We start from the raw sequence: 17526 nt of genomic DNA, 5'->3' as shown, positions 1-17526 counted from the left end.
CTCAGCCCACATGCATTTATTAATTATTACAATTATAATCTTAATATGTTCACCCGGCACAGCCAGAAGAGGACTGGTCACCCCTCTGAGCCTGGGTCCTCTCTAGGTTTCTTCGTACATTTTTGGATTCTTAGGGAGTTTTTCCTAGCCACTGAAATTCAACACTACTGTTGTTTGCTCCTTGGGGTTTAAGGCCAGGTGTTTTGTAAAAGCACTTTGTGACATCTGCTGATGTAAAAAGGGCTTTACAAATACATTGGATTGATTGATTGTTAATCCAGCAACATATAACTGGTTGTGGGTATGACATTGGTTCTTTATGGACAATTGATACCAGAAATACTTCTAGCTCTTTACCACTTCTATAACTTTAACTCATTTCGGTTGCTACAAACTGATGAAACTGTCTTACTTCAAATTGTTAAAATGTGATTTTAATCGTCGCCTTGACCACTCCGGTAGAAAAATAGTGGTTGCATGATACAAGTATCCAATCACTGGCGGCGGCTGGGCGGGGTTTGACAATGCATTGTTTACGTCTGTTCTGAAAGTAGGTCATGAGACGTGATAGTGAGTCAAGGTATCTTTCTTGACAAGCATGTTCATAAAGAAATACGTACTTTGCAAATATTTGGTTAAGATCCTAGCCTCTAAAGTCCTCTGACATTTGTATTTGCGAAGACAGAAGGCGTATTTTTCAAGTGTGGATCAGGAAACGTGACGACAAGCAAGCTGGTACAGTGCAGGTTAGTACTGTAATTTAGCAATCGCGCTAACGCTTGTCAAATGTGGGTTAAGTTCTCCATGCTAGCTATCTAACGTCAACAAAAACAATACAGCTTTTCTTCTATGTCGTTGAAGAAGTAAACTGTGTGTAGTTGGAGTTACACACACACACACACACATATATATAAAAACACCCTATATATAGGGTGTATATACATATATTAACTATATATATTAACTAGTTATCAACGATATACGGATCTAAAAGTTTAGTTCTTGACGAAGTATCTACAGCTAGTGAATGTTAGACGTTGAATTGGAAATTTTGTAGCACGAGTGCAAACTAGAGAGTACTTCACGAGCCAGCTAGGCCCCAAAACGTACCGGATGATTGAAAATGATGTAATCCGTAGGAGGTTAGGAGCCTACAGATTTATTGATTGCATACGTGTTATGCAATTTGCTTATTGGTGTTGATGCACAGGTATGTAGGTTTAGCTACAAATGTAGCTACAATATTTTTTCTTGCCATAATAGCGGGTGGGTGTGTGGCTAGGCTAAACATTAGTGCAGGCCTGTCAAAGGTAAAAACGGGAGAATGGACACTTGACAAAATGCATATCAGTTATTCTGTTCCCCTGAATGTGTTTTATTTCCCAATTAATATGATAGAAACTTAATACGTTTTCCTCGTTACACATTTGCCTACTTTGTAAGAACGAGAACTTTCTGAGCTTATACGGCTCTAGTCAGAACTTGGGCACGAATACAGTGCCTTAAGATTGTACCCGTTAGCGATACAACCCTGACCGTCTTCCTGAATTCTCCCCCTCCAGGTATCCTGCAGTAACTGCCATGTCAAGGCGGAGCAGGAACAGCCGTGCATGGCGATATGTGTGGAGCGGTATTCGGCGTGATGCCGATGCCCGGGCACTGGTTCTGGCCTCAGAGAGCCAAGAGTGGGGCTATGAACGTTTACAGGTAAAGGTCTGTTTTGAACATTGATCAGAAGTGTCAAATTCATTCTGTGTAGATGGTTTTATTGTTCCCATTAAATTTAATCTGAAGGTTGTTGGATCTCATTTACTTTGTAAATTTGGTAAGAATATATATAGTGCCATCCTTAAGTATTAACATAGATGGGCAAAGATTCACCATAAAAAAAAAGTAAAATACCAAATACCTTGATTTTAATATATTAAAATAAACTACAAATTACAGCAACCATGCCATGTATCCAAAACTGTATTTTTGTATTATAATAAAAATACTTTTACAAGGGAACATTTTGCAAACCTTCCATCTATCGGCCTATTTGATCTATCCCTTCACCAGTACACTGACTCAGTTGATGAAATAGACAATGTTTGATAGCAACAGCTTTTCTCTGCCTAACGAGTTATGCAATAAATCGGACATATGCAACCAATTAACAGATTGAATATTCACATATCCCTGTCATCACCCAGATCAAGGTTTGTTTCAAAGTAACCAACAGTTTAATGTGTAAGCAAGCAAGCAAGTTTATTTATATAGCACAATTCATACATCGAAGCAATTCAATGTGCTTTACAAATATATATATATATATATATATATATATATATATATATGAAAACATCATAATAATAATAAAACATATAAAGATAAAAAATGGGATAAAAACATAGGACGCTAAATGGCTTAACAGTGTGGTTAAGTTTAAGTGCTCAGTCGTAGGGAAAAGAGAAGTGTTTTAAAAATGTATATGTTTGGGGCACGTCTAAGATCTTCTGGTAGTTTATTCCAGTTGTGTTTCACTAACATTAAAAAGGTTAGTTTAAAATTAACCAACATTTTAATGTTAACAGTTTGCTAATGACTCACAATTATATCTGAATTTAGTTACTTGGTGTTTGGTAATGAAGGGCCTATTTAGCATCAGCAACACTGACTCAATGACAAACAAGTCATTCGTAAGAAGACAACAGATGGCACCTTTATTCATAGCAACTTGTTTCTAAGTATTTAATCATTTGATTGTTAATCATAAATACACTGCTCAAAAAAATTAAGGGAAGACTTAAATCACACATCACGCCTCAATGAAGGAAATGTATTAAAGATCTAAATCTTTACTGTACATTCTGTAATTTGTTAATACGTGAACTGAACTTGAATGTAACAACAGTCAATGGAAACCAAAACCACCAACCATTAGAGGGCTGGATTCGAACTTGCACCTAAAATCAAAGTAAACCATTGAAATCACAGGCTGATCCAACTTGTGTGAATTTCATCACGGCAACTCATAATGTGCCTCAGTAGTGTATGGCCCCCACGTGTCTATATGCTCTCCTGACAACATCTGGGTATGCTTCTGATGAGACGGTGTATGGTGTCCTGGGGATTTCCACCCAGACCTGGATTAAAGCATCAGTGAGCTCCTGGACAGTCTGTGGTGCTATTTGGTGGCGTCAGATGCACTGATACATACATACTGATACACAGGTTCTCAATTGGATTCACTTCTGGGGAACGTGAGGGCCGGACAATGGCATCAATGCCTTCGTCATCCAGGAACTGCCTATACAGTCTGGCTACATGAGGAACCCAGGGCCCACTGCATCAGTCTGACGATGGGTCTGCAAATATCATCCCGGTACCGAAGTCAGGGTACCACTGGCTAGCACATGGAGGTCTGTGCGTTCCTCCAAGGATATGCCTCCCTAGACCATCACTGACCCACCGCCAAACTGGTCATGTTGGATGATGTTGCCGGCAGCATAACGTTCACCATGGCGTCTCTAGACTCTTTCACGTCTGTCACATGTTCTCAGTGTGAACCTGCTCTCATCTGTGAAGAGAACGAGGCGCCAATGGCGATCTTGACAATTCTGGTGTTCACTGGTACATGCTGATTGTGCTGCACGGTGCTGGGCTGTGAGCCCTCATGCCACCCTCATGGGGTCGGTTTCTGACAGTTGGGTCAGAAACATGCACACCGGTAGCCTGCTGGAAGTCATTTTGTAGGGCTCTGGCAGTGCTCCTCCTGTTCCTCCTTGCACAAAGGAGCAGATACCTGTCCTGCTGCTGGGTTGATGCTCTTCTACGGCCCTGTCCAGCTCTCATGGTGTAATGGCCTGTCTCCTGGTATCTCCTTCATGCTCTTGAAACTGTACTGAGAGACACAGCAAACCTTCTTGCGATGGCACATATGGATGTGACAACCTGGAGGGGCTGGAAAACCTATGCAACCTGAATCGTCTGCAAGTTTAATTTACTTGGTGTTGTACCGTGTTGATTGTGTTCCCATAATTTTTTACAGCAGTGTATAATATATTGTCAGGCAGTCATTAATTTAATGGTATGCAAAATCATGTTCCTAATAAACATCTACTTCAATTAGGGTACAATCATTTAGCAATCAATTAATTATTTATTTGTTAATCATTGGACACCTATTTGGAAGTTGAAAACAAACATTTTAGCACTTTGTCAACAATTATTAAATGATCAATATGTTTTGATTTTAAATGGAGTCAGAACCATAATCAGAAAGTTGCAACAGAAGTTGTCAAGGAGTATTAACCCAGCTCCAACCTCTGAATCTATTGAGAGCCTAAGAATATAGGTACAGAAGACACATACACACTAATAGTGTAGTAAGAATATTTACTTAAACTATAATAGAGAATACCACAGACCAGGTATTCCAAAATTGTTCAAAAGTTTTACAAAAAACAGTCAAACTTATGTGTGGGTGAGAGAGTAAGTGTGATTGAGTGAGTGTTGATGACAATGAGGCACACGTATGTGCCTTTAACAAGTTTCACCAAACCGTGGCATTATATTGTAATGTTGTACAGCACTGAAACACTTTATTATTTTTTTTGTGCACAACTGACAAAAAGCAAGCTAACGTTAACTGTGATGGCTGCTACTCAGGTCGAATAGTTAGCTAGAACATTACGTAAATTGGCAAACAATTTAGCCTATGCTACTAAAATGAACACCAAAACCTAACATGAACTGTAATAAATTGCAGCAATTTATGCAAAAAATCGATGGAAAGCCAGAAACCTAAACATTTCTCACCTTGACCTTCTTCTTTGGGTATGGATCCATTTTCTGTTCTGATCTCAACAAGTCTGGGCAAATGACTGAGTAGCACCAGTCAGAGGCAGCATTTCTATGATGTCGTCATGTAGACTTCTCAAAAAGTATTTTACAAATACAAATACAAATGAAAAAATCCTATTTTGTATTTTAAATACGTATTTTAAATACGTATTTTTAAATACATACATCATGAATACTGCCCATCCCTGAGTATTCGGACAGTGAAGTAAAAATTGCTATTTTTGCTGTACACTCAGGGCATGTGAAAATACGATTTGAAGATGAATATGAGTCAAAACGGCAGAATGTCACCTTTTATTCCTGTCAGTTTCAACACATTTGACCAACTAAGAATATCAGCACTGTCCGAGTTCCATCCTCCCATTTTATGTGAGCATAAGTGTTGGGACATATGGCTCACAGGAGTTTCAAATGGATCAGGTGTTGTATTGATTGTTCACTGTTGTATTGATTGTTCACACACAAGTGCTCTGAATATGTAGTCCCAATTCTATAATTTGCTTATGTCTTTGGAGTCTGCGTTAGGTGTCAGTGGGTATAACACAACATGAAGACTAGGGAGCTGTTTATGAAAGAAAAGCAAGCGATTTGGATGCTAAAAGAGGAACTCAATAAGAACCACAGCATTAAAGTTGGGCATAGCCCAAATATCAGTTTAGAATGTCCTGAAAAAGAAATAAACCTGCCTTCAGCAGTCAGCTACAACCAAGTTGGCTGAGGATAACAACAGCATTTGAGGATGGAAAAATGACCAGAGCTGTGAAAAACAATCATAAAATAAGTGAAATCATCAACAGTCTCCATAAGGCTCAGGTGAGAGTGTCCTACTTTTCGCAGAACGCTTCAGCAGGAGTATTACATAGGCTACATTGCACGATTCAAACCTCTAATCAGCACCAAGAACAGAAGGGGCACATTAGAATTAGCTTTAAAGTACAGAGATCAGCCAGTACAGTTTTGGATGTGTTTTATGGACAGATGAGACAAAAGAGAACCTTTGTCAAAGGGATAAAGTTTGGAGAGAAAAAGGAACTGCAGATGTTCAAAATCATTCTGTGAAGTATGGTGGATATAGTGCTATTGTGTCTCAGGACCGGGCTCACTCATCTTTATTAATGATGTAATGAATGACAGCAGCAGCAGAATTCATTCAGGAGCAGACAGAAGTAACTTTCTTGTACTAATTAGGCGGCTGTGATGGCAATTCCATCGATCGACACTCTTAAAGGAGTAAGAACAGAGACGAAATTCTCTTGGCACAATGTAACAGTTTTATTAATTATTTTCAAACACAGACATAATCATCCGAGGAGTCTCTAACATAATACATGAACATTCCGTATTTATTACTGTTAAAAGGGGTGTGGTAAGTTGTTGCCCATCTGTCCTATGTCAATCAAAACACATTCCCTTTGTTCTATCTCATGTCCTGGGCTTCACACAAGGGACAGGCTGTCCTCCCTCACGGCACTTTACAATACAACAGGAAAATGACACAGAACACACTACCAGCGCAACCAAGGAGTTAATCAGGGGAGACCATGTATATCTCCTGATTTAATTCCAATTGAACATGTATTTCACTTGCTGAAGAACAAACAATAGCACAAACATGGCTGCAGTAAAGGCATCTCCATGGATGATACTGAGAGTTTGGTAGGTCAGTGAGTTTTAGACTTGCTGTTATTGGATGCAAGGGATTTGCGTCTAAACACTAGCTTTAATACTTACATTTGCTTTAAGTTGAATTGTCCCATTACTTATGCTCGCATGAAATGTGGAACTCTGACAGTGCTGTTATTCTTAGTTGGTAAAACATGTACAAACCCGATTCCAAAAAAGTTGGGACACTGTACAAATTGTGAGTAAAAAAGGAATGGAATAATTTACAAATCTCATAAACTTAAATTTAATTCACAATAGAATATAGCTTGTTTGTCAAGTTGGATATTGTCACCACAAAAAGAGAAAGTGAGACATTTTGTAATGTCATGCTCATTTTGGATTTCATGAGAGCTACACATTCCAAAAAAGTTGGGACAGGTAGCAATAAGAGGCCGGAAAAGTTAAATGTACAGATAAGGAACAGCTGGAGGACCAATTTGCAACTTATTATGTCAATTGGCCTGTCTGAGCCTCTCAGAGTGGCAGTGTCTTTCAGAAGTCAAGATGGGCAGAGGATCACCAATTCCCTCAATGCTGCGGCGAAAAATAGTGGAGCGATATTAGAAAGGAGTTTCTCAGAGAAAAATTGCAAAGAGTTTGAAGTTATCATCATCTACAGTGCATAATATCATCCAAAGATTCAGAGAATCTGGAACAATCTCTGTGCATAAGGGTCAAGGCCGGAAAACCATACTGGATGCCCGTGATCCTCAGGCCCTCAGACGGCACTGCATCACATACAGGAATGATACTGTAATGGAAATCACAACATGGGCTCAGGAATACTTCCAGAAAACATTTTCGGTGAACACAATCCACCGTGCCGTTCGCCGTTGCCGGCGAAGCTGTATCTAAACAGGATCCAGAAGCGCAGGTGTTTTCTCTGGGCCAAGGATCATTTAAAATGGACTATGGCAAAGTGGAAAAGTGTTCTGTGGTCAAACTAACTAACTGGGACGCCATGTCATCCGGACTAAAGAGGACAAGGACAACCCAAGTAGTTATCAGCGCTCAGTTCAGAAGCCTGCATCTCTGATGGTATGGGGTTGCATGAGTGCGTGTGGCATGTGCAGCCTACACATCTGGAAAGGTACCATCAATGCTGACAGTTATTTCCAAGTTCTAGAACAACATATGCTCCCATCCAGACGTCGTCTCTTTCAGGGAAGACCTTGCATTTTCCAACATGACAATGCCAGACCACATACTGCATCAATTACAATGTCATGGCTGCATAGAAGAAGGATCCGGGTACTGAAATGGCCAGCCTGCAGTCCAGATCTTTCACCCATAGAAAACATTTGGCGCATCATAAAGAGGAAGGTGTGACAAAGAAGACCTAAGACAGTTGAGCAACTAGAAGCCTGTATTAGACAAGAATGGGACAACATTCCTATTCATAAACTTGAGGAACTTGTCTCCTCAGTCCCCAGATGTTTGCAGTCTGTTATAAAAAGAAGAGGGGATGCCACACAGTGGTAAACATGGCCTTGTCCCAACTTTTTTGAGATGTGTTGATGCCATGAAATTTAAAATCAACTTATTTTTCCCTTAAAGTGATACATTTTCTCAGTTTAAACATTTGATATGTCATCTATGTTGCATTCTGAATAAAATATTGAAATTTGAAACTTCCACATCATTGCATTCTGTTTTTATTCACAATTGTACAGTGTCCCAACTTTTTTGGAATCGGGTTTGTAGATGTCGAAACAGCCAGAAATGAAAGGTGACTGTCAATTCTTTTGCCTCATATTCATCTTTTAAATTGTATTTTCATTTGCTGTGAGTGTCCACCAAAAATAGATAAGCGCGTCTGCTAAACAACTACAATTTAAAGCATTTAAAATTAGGGGCCAAACTCTGCCTTCCATTTAGTTAAACAACTGTGATGTAGAGAGTTTTCTTGTGCAAGACGAGCTGAGTATTCTTTTGGCCTCTGCAGTACAGTGACTCAGACTCTGAGCCAGACTACCCGCCTGTGGTTCCCCCAGTCCCCAGCGCTGTACCCGTTACAGGAGAGTCGTACTGCGCCTGTGACACCCAAACTGAGCCCAGCTTCAACCCACGTCTCCGGGGCTTTCACCGTGTCAAAGACTGCCACTGTGGGGAAGATGACCAGGGTAAGGACACGGGTACAGTGGGGAAACCAAGGCTGTTCTGAGAAGTGTACATCATAGAAAAATGTTTTGAAGTGTATCTTTTTATTTCTGTGTTCTTTATTGTATCACAGAATTCCCAAAGTGGTGCAGCAGTAAAGTCAGGCCTTGCTATTATCAGACCAGGGTTAGAATCCATTTCGCGGTGCAATTGTGAGGCACCATCATGGGTTGGGGGCGTTTGTAATCTAATTGGGTTGCCTTGCTTCATTGTGAACTGACAAGCTCTTGTGGCAGCTTGGGCACCTGTGTACTTCGCCAAAGTGGAAGTACGAAGAGTGCATTCCTTCTGGTGTGTAAGGATTTCGGTCTCGACTGCCTGGTTGAGTGGGCAGCGTGATAAGAACCGGAACGGCATTGGTGCTTTGGAAGATTAAAGTCAGTCATTAGGATTGTATTATGTTGGATACTTTTGTTTTGATACCTCTGCACTTTTCGTACAATGGGTGTGTTTTCTTTTAAAAAAAAATTAGCTCCAGGGCTCTCTGAAAAATACCTTGGTCTCTGACTTGCCTGGTTAATTAAATTCAAATACAAATTCAACCTTCTGACCTCTTGAAATTGCAGACTTTGACTGGGTGTGGGATGACAGTAACCGTTCCACGGCCACATTGCTGAGCTGCGACAACCGCAAAGTCAACTTTCACACAGAGTACAGCTGTGGCACAGCGGCCATCAGAGGCTCCAAGGAGCTCACAGATGGACAGCACTTCTGGGAGATTAAGATGACATCGCCAGTGTACGGGACAGATATGGTGAGGCTCTGTCTGTCTCTACACAAGACAGGATTGTGGGGATCAGTGGAGACTGGAATCTGTAACTCAAAGGACAGGCCCTGTAATGGGTTTACTATAGTAGTTCTCATCACAGCACGTTCTCTGATTTCTCTCTTTAGCAACCTCCACACATTGGTTTACATCTTTAGATTTTAAAGAGCAATAACGTAATTTAAGAGATTTTCTAAGAAATATATCCACTCATTAGTGTAAATCACTCTGGTTAACAACATCAGCTAAATGAAATTAATGTAAAAGCAAAATGCTAAAATGTTTTAACATGTGCCTCCACGCCTGGACTTTTGAAGTTGAACATGTTGAGATCTCTTATATTGGTTTTGTAGATGGTGGGCATTGGGACCTGTGATGTAAACCTGGATAAGTTCAGACATACTTTCTGCAGCCTGCTTGGGAAAGATGATGACAGTTGGGGTCTCTCATACACTGGTAGGACAATACAATACATCTTATATCAAGTACTGCTAAAAGTATTTCAAAGATTTGTTATAACATTTTATAAAAATATGTATTTGAAAGGCTGTTAAATCTATTTTATAGGTCTTTGATCAGAAGTTACTGTACATAAAACCTGTGTCAATTATCCATCAATGCCTGTTTTGTGTTTATTCTAGATAATTATAAAATGGTTATTTCTTTTTGAAGGTCTGTTGCATCATAAAGGAGACAAAGTAAACTTCTCCTCGCGGTTTGGCCAGGGTTCCATAATAGGAGTGCACCTGGACACCTGGCATGGAACACTCACCTTCTTCAAGAACCGCAAGTGTATAGGTAATTACATGGGAAGTGTATAGGTAATTACATGGGAAGTGTATAGGTAATTACATGGGAAGTGTATAGGTAATTACATGGGAAGTGTAGAGGTAATTACATGGGAAGTGTATAGGTAATTACATGGGAAGTGTATAGGTAATTACATGGGAAGTGCATATGTAACTACAGGGGAAGTGCATATGTAACTACAGGGGAAGTGCATAGGTAACTACAGGGGAAGTGCATAGGTAACTACAGGGGAAGTGCATAGGTAACTACAGGGGAAGTGCATAGGTAACTACATGGGAAGTGTATAGGTAGTTACATGGGAAGTGCATATGTAACTACATGGGAAGTGCATATGTAACTACATGGGAAGTGCATATGTAACTACATGGGAAGTGCATAGGTAACTACATGGGAAGTGCATAGGTAACTACAGGGGAAGTGCATAGGTAACTACAGGGGAAGTGCATAGGTAACTACAGGGGAAGTGCATAGGTAACTACAGGGGAAGTGCATAGGTAACTACAGGGGAAGTCCATAGGTAACTACAGGGGAAGTGCATAGGTAACTACAGGGGAAGTGCATAGGTAACTACAGGGGAAGTGCATAGGTAACTACAGGGGAAGTGCATAGATAACTACATGGGAAGTGTATAGGTAATTACATGGGAAGTGTATAGGTAACTACATGGGAAGTGTATAGGTAACTACATGGGAAGTGCATAGGTAACTACAGGGGAAGTCCATAGGTAACTACAGGGGAAGTCCATAGGTAACTACAGGGGAAGTGCATAGGTAACTACAGGGGAAGTGCATAGGTAACTACAGGGGAAGTGCATAGGTAACTACAGGGGAAGCGCATAGGTAACTACAGGGGAAGCGCATAGGTAACTACAGGGGAAGCGCATAGGTAACTACAGGGGAAGCGCATAGGTAACTACAGGGGAAGCGCATAGGTAACTACAGGGGAAGCGCATAGATAACTACAGGGGAAGCGCATAGATAACTACAGGGGAAGCGCATAGGTAACTACAGGGGAAGCGCATAGGTAACTACAGGGGAAGCGCATATGTAACTACAGGGGAAGCGTATATGTAACTACAGGGGAGGTAATTACAGAGGTTACGGGGTAACAATGTGTTTAACAATTTTCCTGACTTTCTGGTGACCATCATGGCGACATAATCATCTCTAGTTTCAATTTGCTCATTATTTCTTTGTTCTCTGCTCTTTAGTAATATTGTAAAGTGCAATAGGTACTGTCACTCTAGATAAAAATGGCAGCATTGTTTCTCAGATTAGATTTTGTTAAAGGATTTCCTATGCCTGTACCCATCTATTTCACCCCCTGCTTCTACCAGCTTTCTGCTTGTTTGTCAAGTTGGATATTGTCACCACAAAAAGAGAAATTCCTATTCTAAAATGGACAGTATATTCTATTCTGTAGGCGTGGCAGCTACAGAGCTACAAAACAAGCACTTCTACCCTATGGCGTGTTCCACAGCTGCCAAGAGCAGCATGAAGGTGATTCGCTCCTGCTTCGCGCCCACCTCCCTGCAGTACCTGTGCTGTGCCCGCCTTCGCCAACTCCTCCCTGAGCGCCCAGACACCCTGAGCGCACTACCACTGCCGCCTGGCCTACGCCACCTGCTGCACAACAAGCTGGGCTGGGTCCTTAGCCTCAACAATGGCCTCCTGGGGGCCAAGGACGGGGAGGGGGGCGCTTCAGGATCTGACACACCTCCTACACCACCATCAGCCGGGGCCATGTCTTCAGAGAGCGATGATTCAGAAGGGTGTATGTCTGATCCTGAGGCATGCCAGAGAAAGAGGTGTCGTTGGACGTGACGCAATGAGAATCTCAAATCCTGATCTAAACACACGGGCTGCGGTCTAAATTACATCCTATTCCCTACATGGTGCATTACTTTTAACCTGGGTCCTACAGATCGGATCAAAAGTAGTGGACAACTTAGAGAAAATGGTGCAATTTGGATGCATTCATGGATTGGATTTCTAACCCCTCCCTGAGACTCAGTCAAGTAAAACCCATCCCACACACACACAAACATGCCTGTAGGCCATTTACTCATAATGGTTAATGGACCTGGGGACAGCATTGTCTGAACATTAAATGAAGATCAAACAAATGTTTAATAAAGACTTTGGTAAAAACTCTATGGCCGAACTTCAGTTTACACTCTATCAGTATATGCAACAACGACGACATGGAATTAGTGAAGAGAGCCAGCGCTGCATTACATAGTTTGTGTCCATGCTTTCTCTATTTGACTGTAAATGGTCTGTAAGTCCTCATTTTAAAGGAAAACAACAGTTACAGGATCAGCCTATTTAAATAGCCCAGGTCCTCCCAAAAAGTTTTCATATTGCCTAATCTAAAGGTGACCCCACCTCAGACACATCACCATTTACAATCCCAATGAAAATAAGTTTCCGGTGTGCAGCAGGTCATTCAGGGAGCATTATGCATTGCTCTGTATGTTTCAATGGGCTAGAATTGGTTGCCACTCTTATTTTTTCCTCTAAACCAAGGTTGGACCTTTTCAGATGGGGAGGAAAATTCCCCTTTGTAATTGTTGTAATTTTAGCTGACCAAAGGTCATATGTTGAGTCAACAATTTATTTTTTTTAATAGAAAAAACCGGCAGGCTTTTATGCATGACATTGATCCTACTGAGAAAGATGGTTTTGCGGCTACATTAATGTATGTTCTAAATGTCCCAACACTCATCAGTGTCTGGTATCCAATCCTTGACACTGGCTAGTTACTTGAATCAGGATAGTATTGCCACTCCAGTCCAGTGGTCAGTGACTCTACTGTGAATTTGTGTGTTAGAGAGAGAGAAGCATTTGATAGCTGTTTCATCTAAAAATATAACATGAATTAAATTTATGGGAAATCAAATTTGCATGAATTAATTAGTTTAACAGTTTAATCATTGTTTGCCTTTCAATGAAACAGTGTTTTAGTTCATCTAAGCATTTCTTCCCTCCCATTATTTATATCAGTGTACTTCAATTATTTTGGCATGACATGACAAAAAGAAAAAGTGTTATTATTATTTTGATCAATTACTTTAACCTGCTTTTTTAAAATTAGAATTGGGATATGGGCATAACTGTTATACACTGTTTAACTGTGAGTTATCTGTTACAAGTGCTTTCCTGCTTAATGGTTGAATCGCTGTCTGTTATATTCACTACGTAGTCTGACAGGCATTTGATTTGGTTGTCAAATGTGCATTTGGTTGAAACCTCCATGAATCCAATGTTTAGGATACAGACACTGTACTAAGGGGTTTCCATATCCTTAAGCAATAAGGTACAAGAGGGTAGTATCTAGTCAAGACAACATGGCTAAGGGCTATTCTTAGGCACATTGCAAAACAGAGAGGAAGCAGCGCTTAGCCTTGGCAAATTGATAGTGTGCCCTAACCCCCTGAGGAGCCTTGTTGTGATTATAAATTGGTTACCAATGCTGTTAGAACAGCAAAATCTATTTTAGGCTTTCAGCCAATCAGCATTCAGGGCTCAAACCACCTGGTATATGAAATGTTTTATTCTTTTTAACTGTATTTGTTTTGTTATTTCATGCAACAAAGCACTTTTGCTTACTGGTATGTAATGTAAATATAAATATATATAGTATATTTATATACAGTGGATATGAAAAGTCTACACACCCCTGTTAAAATGCCACGTTTTTGTGATGTAAAAGAATGAGACAAAGATAAATCATGTCAGAACTTTTTTCACTTTTAATGTGACCTATAATGTGAACAATTCAATTGAAAAACAAACTGAAATCTTCAAGGGGGAAATCTGGCAAGTATTGGCTTATCTTTGTCTCATTCTTTCACATCACAGGAACCTGGCATTTTAACAGGGGTGTGTAGACTTTTTATATCCACTGGGGGTATATATATATATATAAAATGGATCTTCTGTACAATGTAATGTTAATAATTATTGGCACTCTTGGAAAAAATGCATTGTTGTTTATTAGTTTGAGCTTAGATTATAAGAGAAATCTAACCTTTAATTGAGGTAAAATTGTTCACATAAAAATTCTTAAGAAATAAATACTCTTCTCAAAATCATGTCACAAATTCCTATGAACCAAATATAAGAGGGTGGTGTGACTTTTTTTTTTTTTTTACAAACTGCGACGCCCCTGACAAAATCCATCTCCAGTATTGGGGAAATCATTTGGAAGTTCAAGTATAATGAACCTGCTGTAATGAACCGAATGTAATGAAGTGTATTTAGACCTCACACACAATAAATAGGGTTGTTTTAAAGGTTAAACAAAATAAATGACTAGGGATGATGGAACATATTAGTGCTAAGCTTAAAGTGTTGATGAAGTCCAGCTGTATGTATGTCATAATTTTTTTTTTAGGTCACAAAATGTAAATAACAGGAAATGTGAACCACACAGACCATTTTCACATGAGTGGGTTTAATTATTGAAACTGATGTCTCATTTTGAGGAAGCGTGCAATTGGTATGCTGACAGCAGGAATTTTCACCACTGTTGTTGGAAGAATTGCCAAGAGATTGTAGGTTGGTAGCCGAGCAGTTAGAGCATCTAACCAGTAAAAGGTTACTAGATCAAATACCAGAGCTGGCAATTTAAAGTAAATATTCCTAAGCTAGGCAGTTATGTCTAAACTCATCCCAGAATATCATGGCAGCTTTTTTACATCCCTGTTAATGAGCATTTCACCTTTGCCAAATTATGGTATGCACAGGTGTGCATTTAAAGAAACTGATTAAACAGAACATTCATTACACAGTTGCACTTCGTGCTGGGGTCAAAATCAGCCCGCTCTTAACTTGAACATTGCACTTTAGAGGATAATGTCCTTGCTCAAGAAACATTTATTTTGCAACATCTGCAACTTGCCAGTCAGTTGCAGATGCATTTATATGAAAATCACTCATTGAAATTATTTGAATAGAGAACAAATTCTTTTGTGACATCATGTGTACTGCAATGAGCATGGAGTAAAGAGCCAGAAAATTGGCTGAGGTGCTCAGACACGATTATAGCATGGAGTATCGCAAGGCTACACATCCATCTCCAGAGATCTGTTTCCACTGTATGTACTTGATGTTTACTTGCGTTTACACAAGTAAACGCAAAATGAAGTTTTGAAATGAAAGTTGTTATTATTAAGGGAAAACAAAATCCAAACCTACATGGCCCGGTGTGAAAAAGTGTTCAATTGCTCTAGCCACACCCAGGCCTGATTATTGCCAAACCTGTTTTCAATCAAGAAATCACTGAAATAGGACCTGCCTGACAAAGTAGACCAAAAGATCCTCAAAGGCTAGACATCATGCTGAGATCCAAAGAAATTCAGGAACAAATGAGAAAGTAATTGAGATCTATCAGTCTGGAAAATGTTATAAAGCCATTTCTAAAGCTTTGGGACTCCAGCGAACCACAGTGATAGCCATTATCCACAAATGGCGAAAACATGGAACAGTGGTGAACCTTCCCAGGAGTGGCCGGCTGACCAGAATTACCCCAAGAGTGCAGCGACGAATCATCCAAGAGGTCACAAAAGACCCCACAACAACATCCAAAGAGCTGCAGGCCTCACTTGCCTCAGTTAAGGTCAGTGTTCATGACTCCACCATAAGAAAGAGACTGGGCAAAAATGGCCTGCATGGCAGAGTTCCAAGACAAAAACCACTGCTGAGCAAAAAGAACATTAAGGCTTGTCTAATTTTTGCCAGAAAACATCCTGATGATCCCCAAGACTTTTGGGAAAATACTCTGTGGACTGATGAGACAAAAGTTGAACTTTTTGGAAGGTGTGTGGCCCATTACATCTGGCGTAAAAGTAACACTGCATTTCAGAAAAGAACATCATACCAACAGTAAAATGTGGTGGTAGTGTGATAGTCTGGGCCTGTTTTGCTGCTTCAGGACCTGGAAGACATTCTGTGATAAATGGAACCATGAATTCTGCTGTCTACCAAAAAATCCTAAAGGCGAACTTGGGTTCTGCAGCAGGACAATGATCCAAAACACACAAGCAAGTACACCTCTGAATGGCTAAAGAAAATGAAGACTTTGGAGTGGCCTAGTCAAAGTCCTGACCTGAATCCTATTGAGATGCTGTGGCATGACCTTAAAAAGGCAGTTAATGCTAGAAAACCCTCCAATGTGGCTGAATTACAACAATTCTGCCAGATGAGTGGGCCAAAATTCCTCAGCGCTGTAAAAGACTCATTGCAAGTTATCACAAACGCTTGATTGCAGTTGCTGCTGCTAAGTGTGGCCCAACCAATTATTAGGATGTAGGGGGCAATCACGTTTTCCCTTAATAACAACCTTAATTTCAAAACTGCATTTTGTGTTTACTTGTGTTATCTTTGACTAATATTAAAATGTGTTTGAAGGTCTGAAACACTTAAGTGTGACAAACATGCCAAAAAAAATAAGAAATCAAGAAGGGGGCAAACACTTTCACACCACTGTACATCAGTTTCAACTTGCACCATTCATCACCAACTTGTTGAAAGAGGTTTGTTTGGTATGAGACACAATGCAGAGAGAGACATAAGAAAGCCAACTGCAATTTGGCCACAAAATTACAGCTTTTGGGTAAAGCCCACCATCTCTACATTTTTAGAATACGAAATGAAGCCTTCAAATAAAACTACACCTTCCCCACAGTCAAACATGGAGAAGGTTATGTGATGTTTTGGGGTTACTCTGCAGGCTCTGGTTGCCTTAAAATGATGTCTCTCATCATGAAATAACAAGACATTTTGAATGAGAATACCAATATACAGGTCCACATCAAAAAATTTGAATATTGTGGAAAAGTTCTTTTCTTTCCATAATTCAAATCAAAAAGTGACAACTTCCTATATTATAGATTCATTACACATAAAGTGAAACATTTCAAACCTTTTTGTTTCAATCTTGATGATTATGGAAGAAAAAAAAAACACTTGAAATGTTTCATTTTGTGTAAGGAATCCATAATATGTGTCACTTTTTAAATTGACTTACGGTTAACTTTTCCACAATATTATATTTTTTTGAGATTCACCTGTATATTGGAACTTGATATCAAACCATAATGGGTCTCTGTCGAAGGACTAGGCTTTCCTTTAGTGACCAGCAATGAGTCCAGATAAAAATCTTATTTTACAACTCCCAGGGTGATCTAAAACAGTAGTAGGGAGGAACTCTTCAAATCTAGGAGAACTGGAGCATTTTGAAAAAGAAATGATCAAAATTTCCAGTGCCAAGGT

The 17526-nt window shown here is 39.8% G+C and overlaps 1 protein-coding gene across 2 annotated transcripts; it reads left to right on the top strand.

Annotated features, from left to right (window-relative positions):
- Positions 1-522: 522 nt before the first annotated feature.
- spsb3a (splA/ryanodine receptor domain and SOCS box containing 3a) lies at positions 523-12404 on the top strand. Of its 2 annotated transcripts, none has more exons than XM_020050908.2 (7): positions 523-746; positions 1563-1707; positions 8459-8636; positions 9240-9427; positions 9793-9895; positions 10112-10237; positions 11729-12404. In XM_020050908.2, the coding sequence occupies exons 2-7, from the start codon at positions 1582-1584 to the stop codon at positions 12070-12072; spliced, it is 1065 nt and encodes a 354-aa protein (XP_019906467.1). In that variant the 5' UTR covers positions 523-746; positions 1563-1581; the 3' UTR covers positions 12073-12404. The 2 variants fall into 2 exon arrangements, with proteins under 2 accessions (XP_019906467.1, XP_012991154.1); XM_013135700.3 differs by having other exon boundaries at positions 11672-12404.
- Positions 12405-17526: the final 5122 nt, after the last annotated feature.

This window comes from Esox lucius, chromosome 11 (assembly GCF_011004845.1).
Source record: "Esox lucius isolate fEsoLuc1 chromosome 11, fEsoLuc1.pri, whole genome shotgun sequence".
NCBI lineage: Eukaryota > Metazoa > Chordata > Actinopteri > Esociformes > Esocidae > Esox > Esox lucius.
This window is presented reverse-complemented; position numbering and strand designations above follow the sequence as displayed.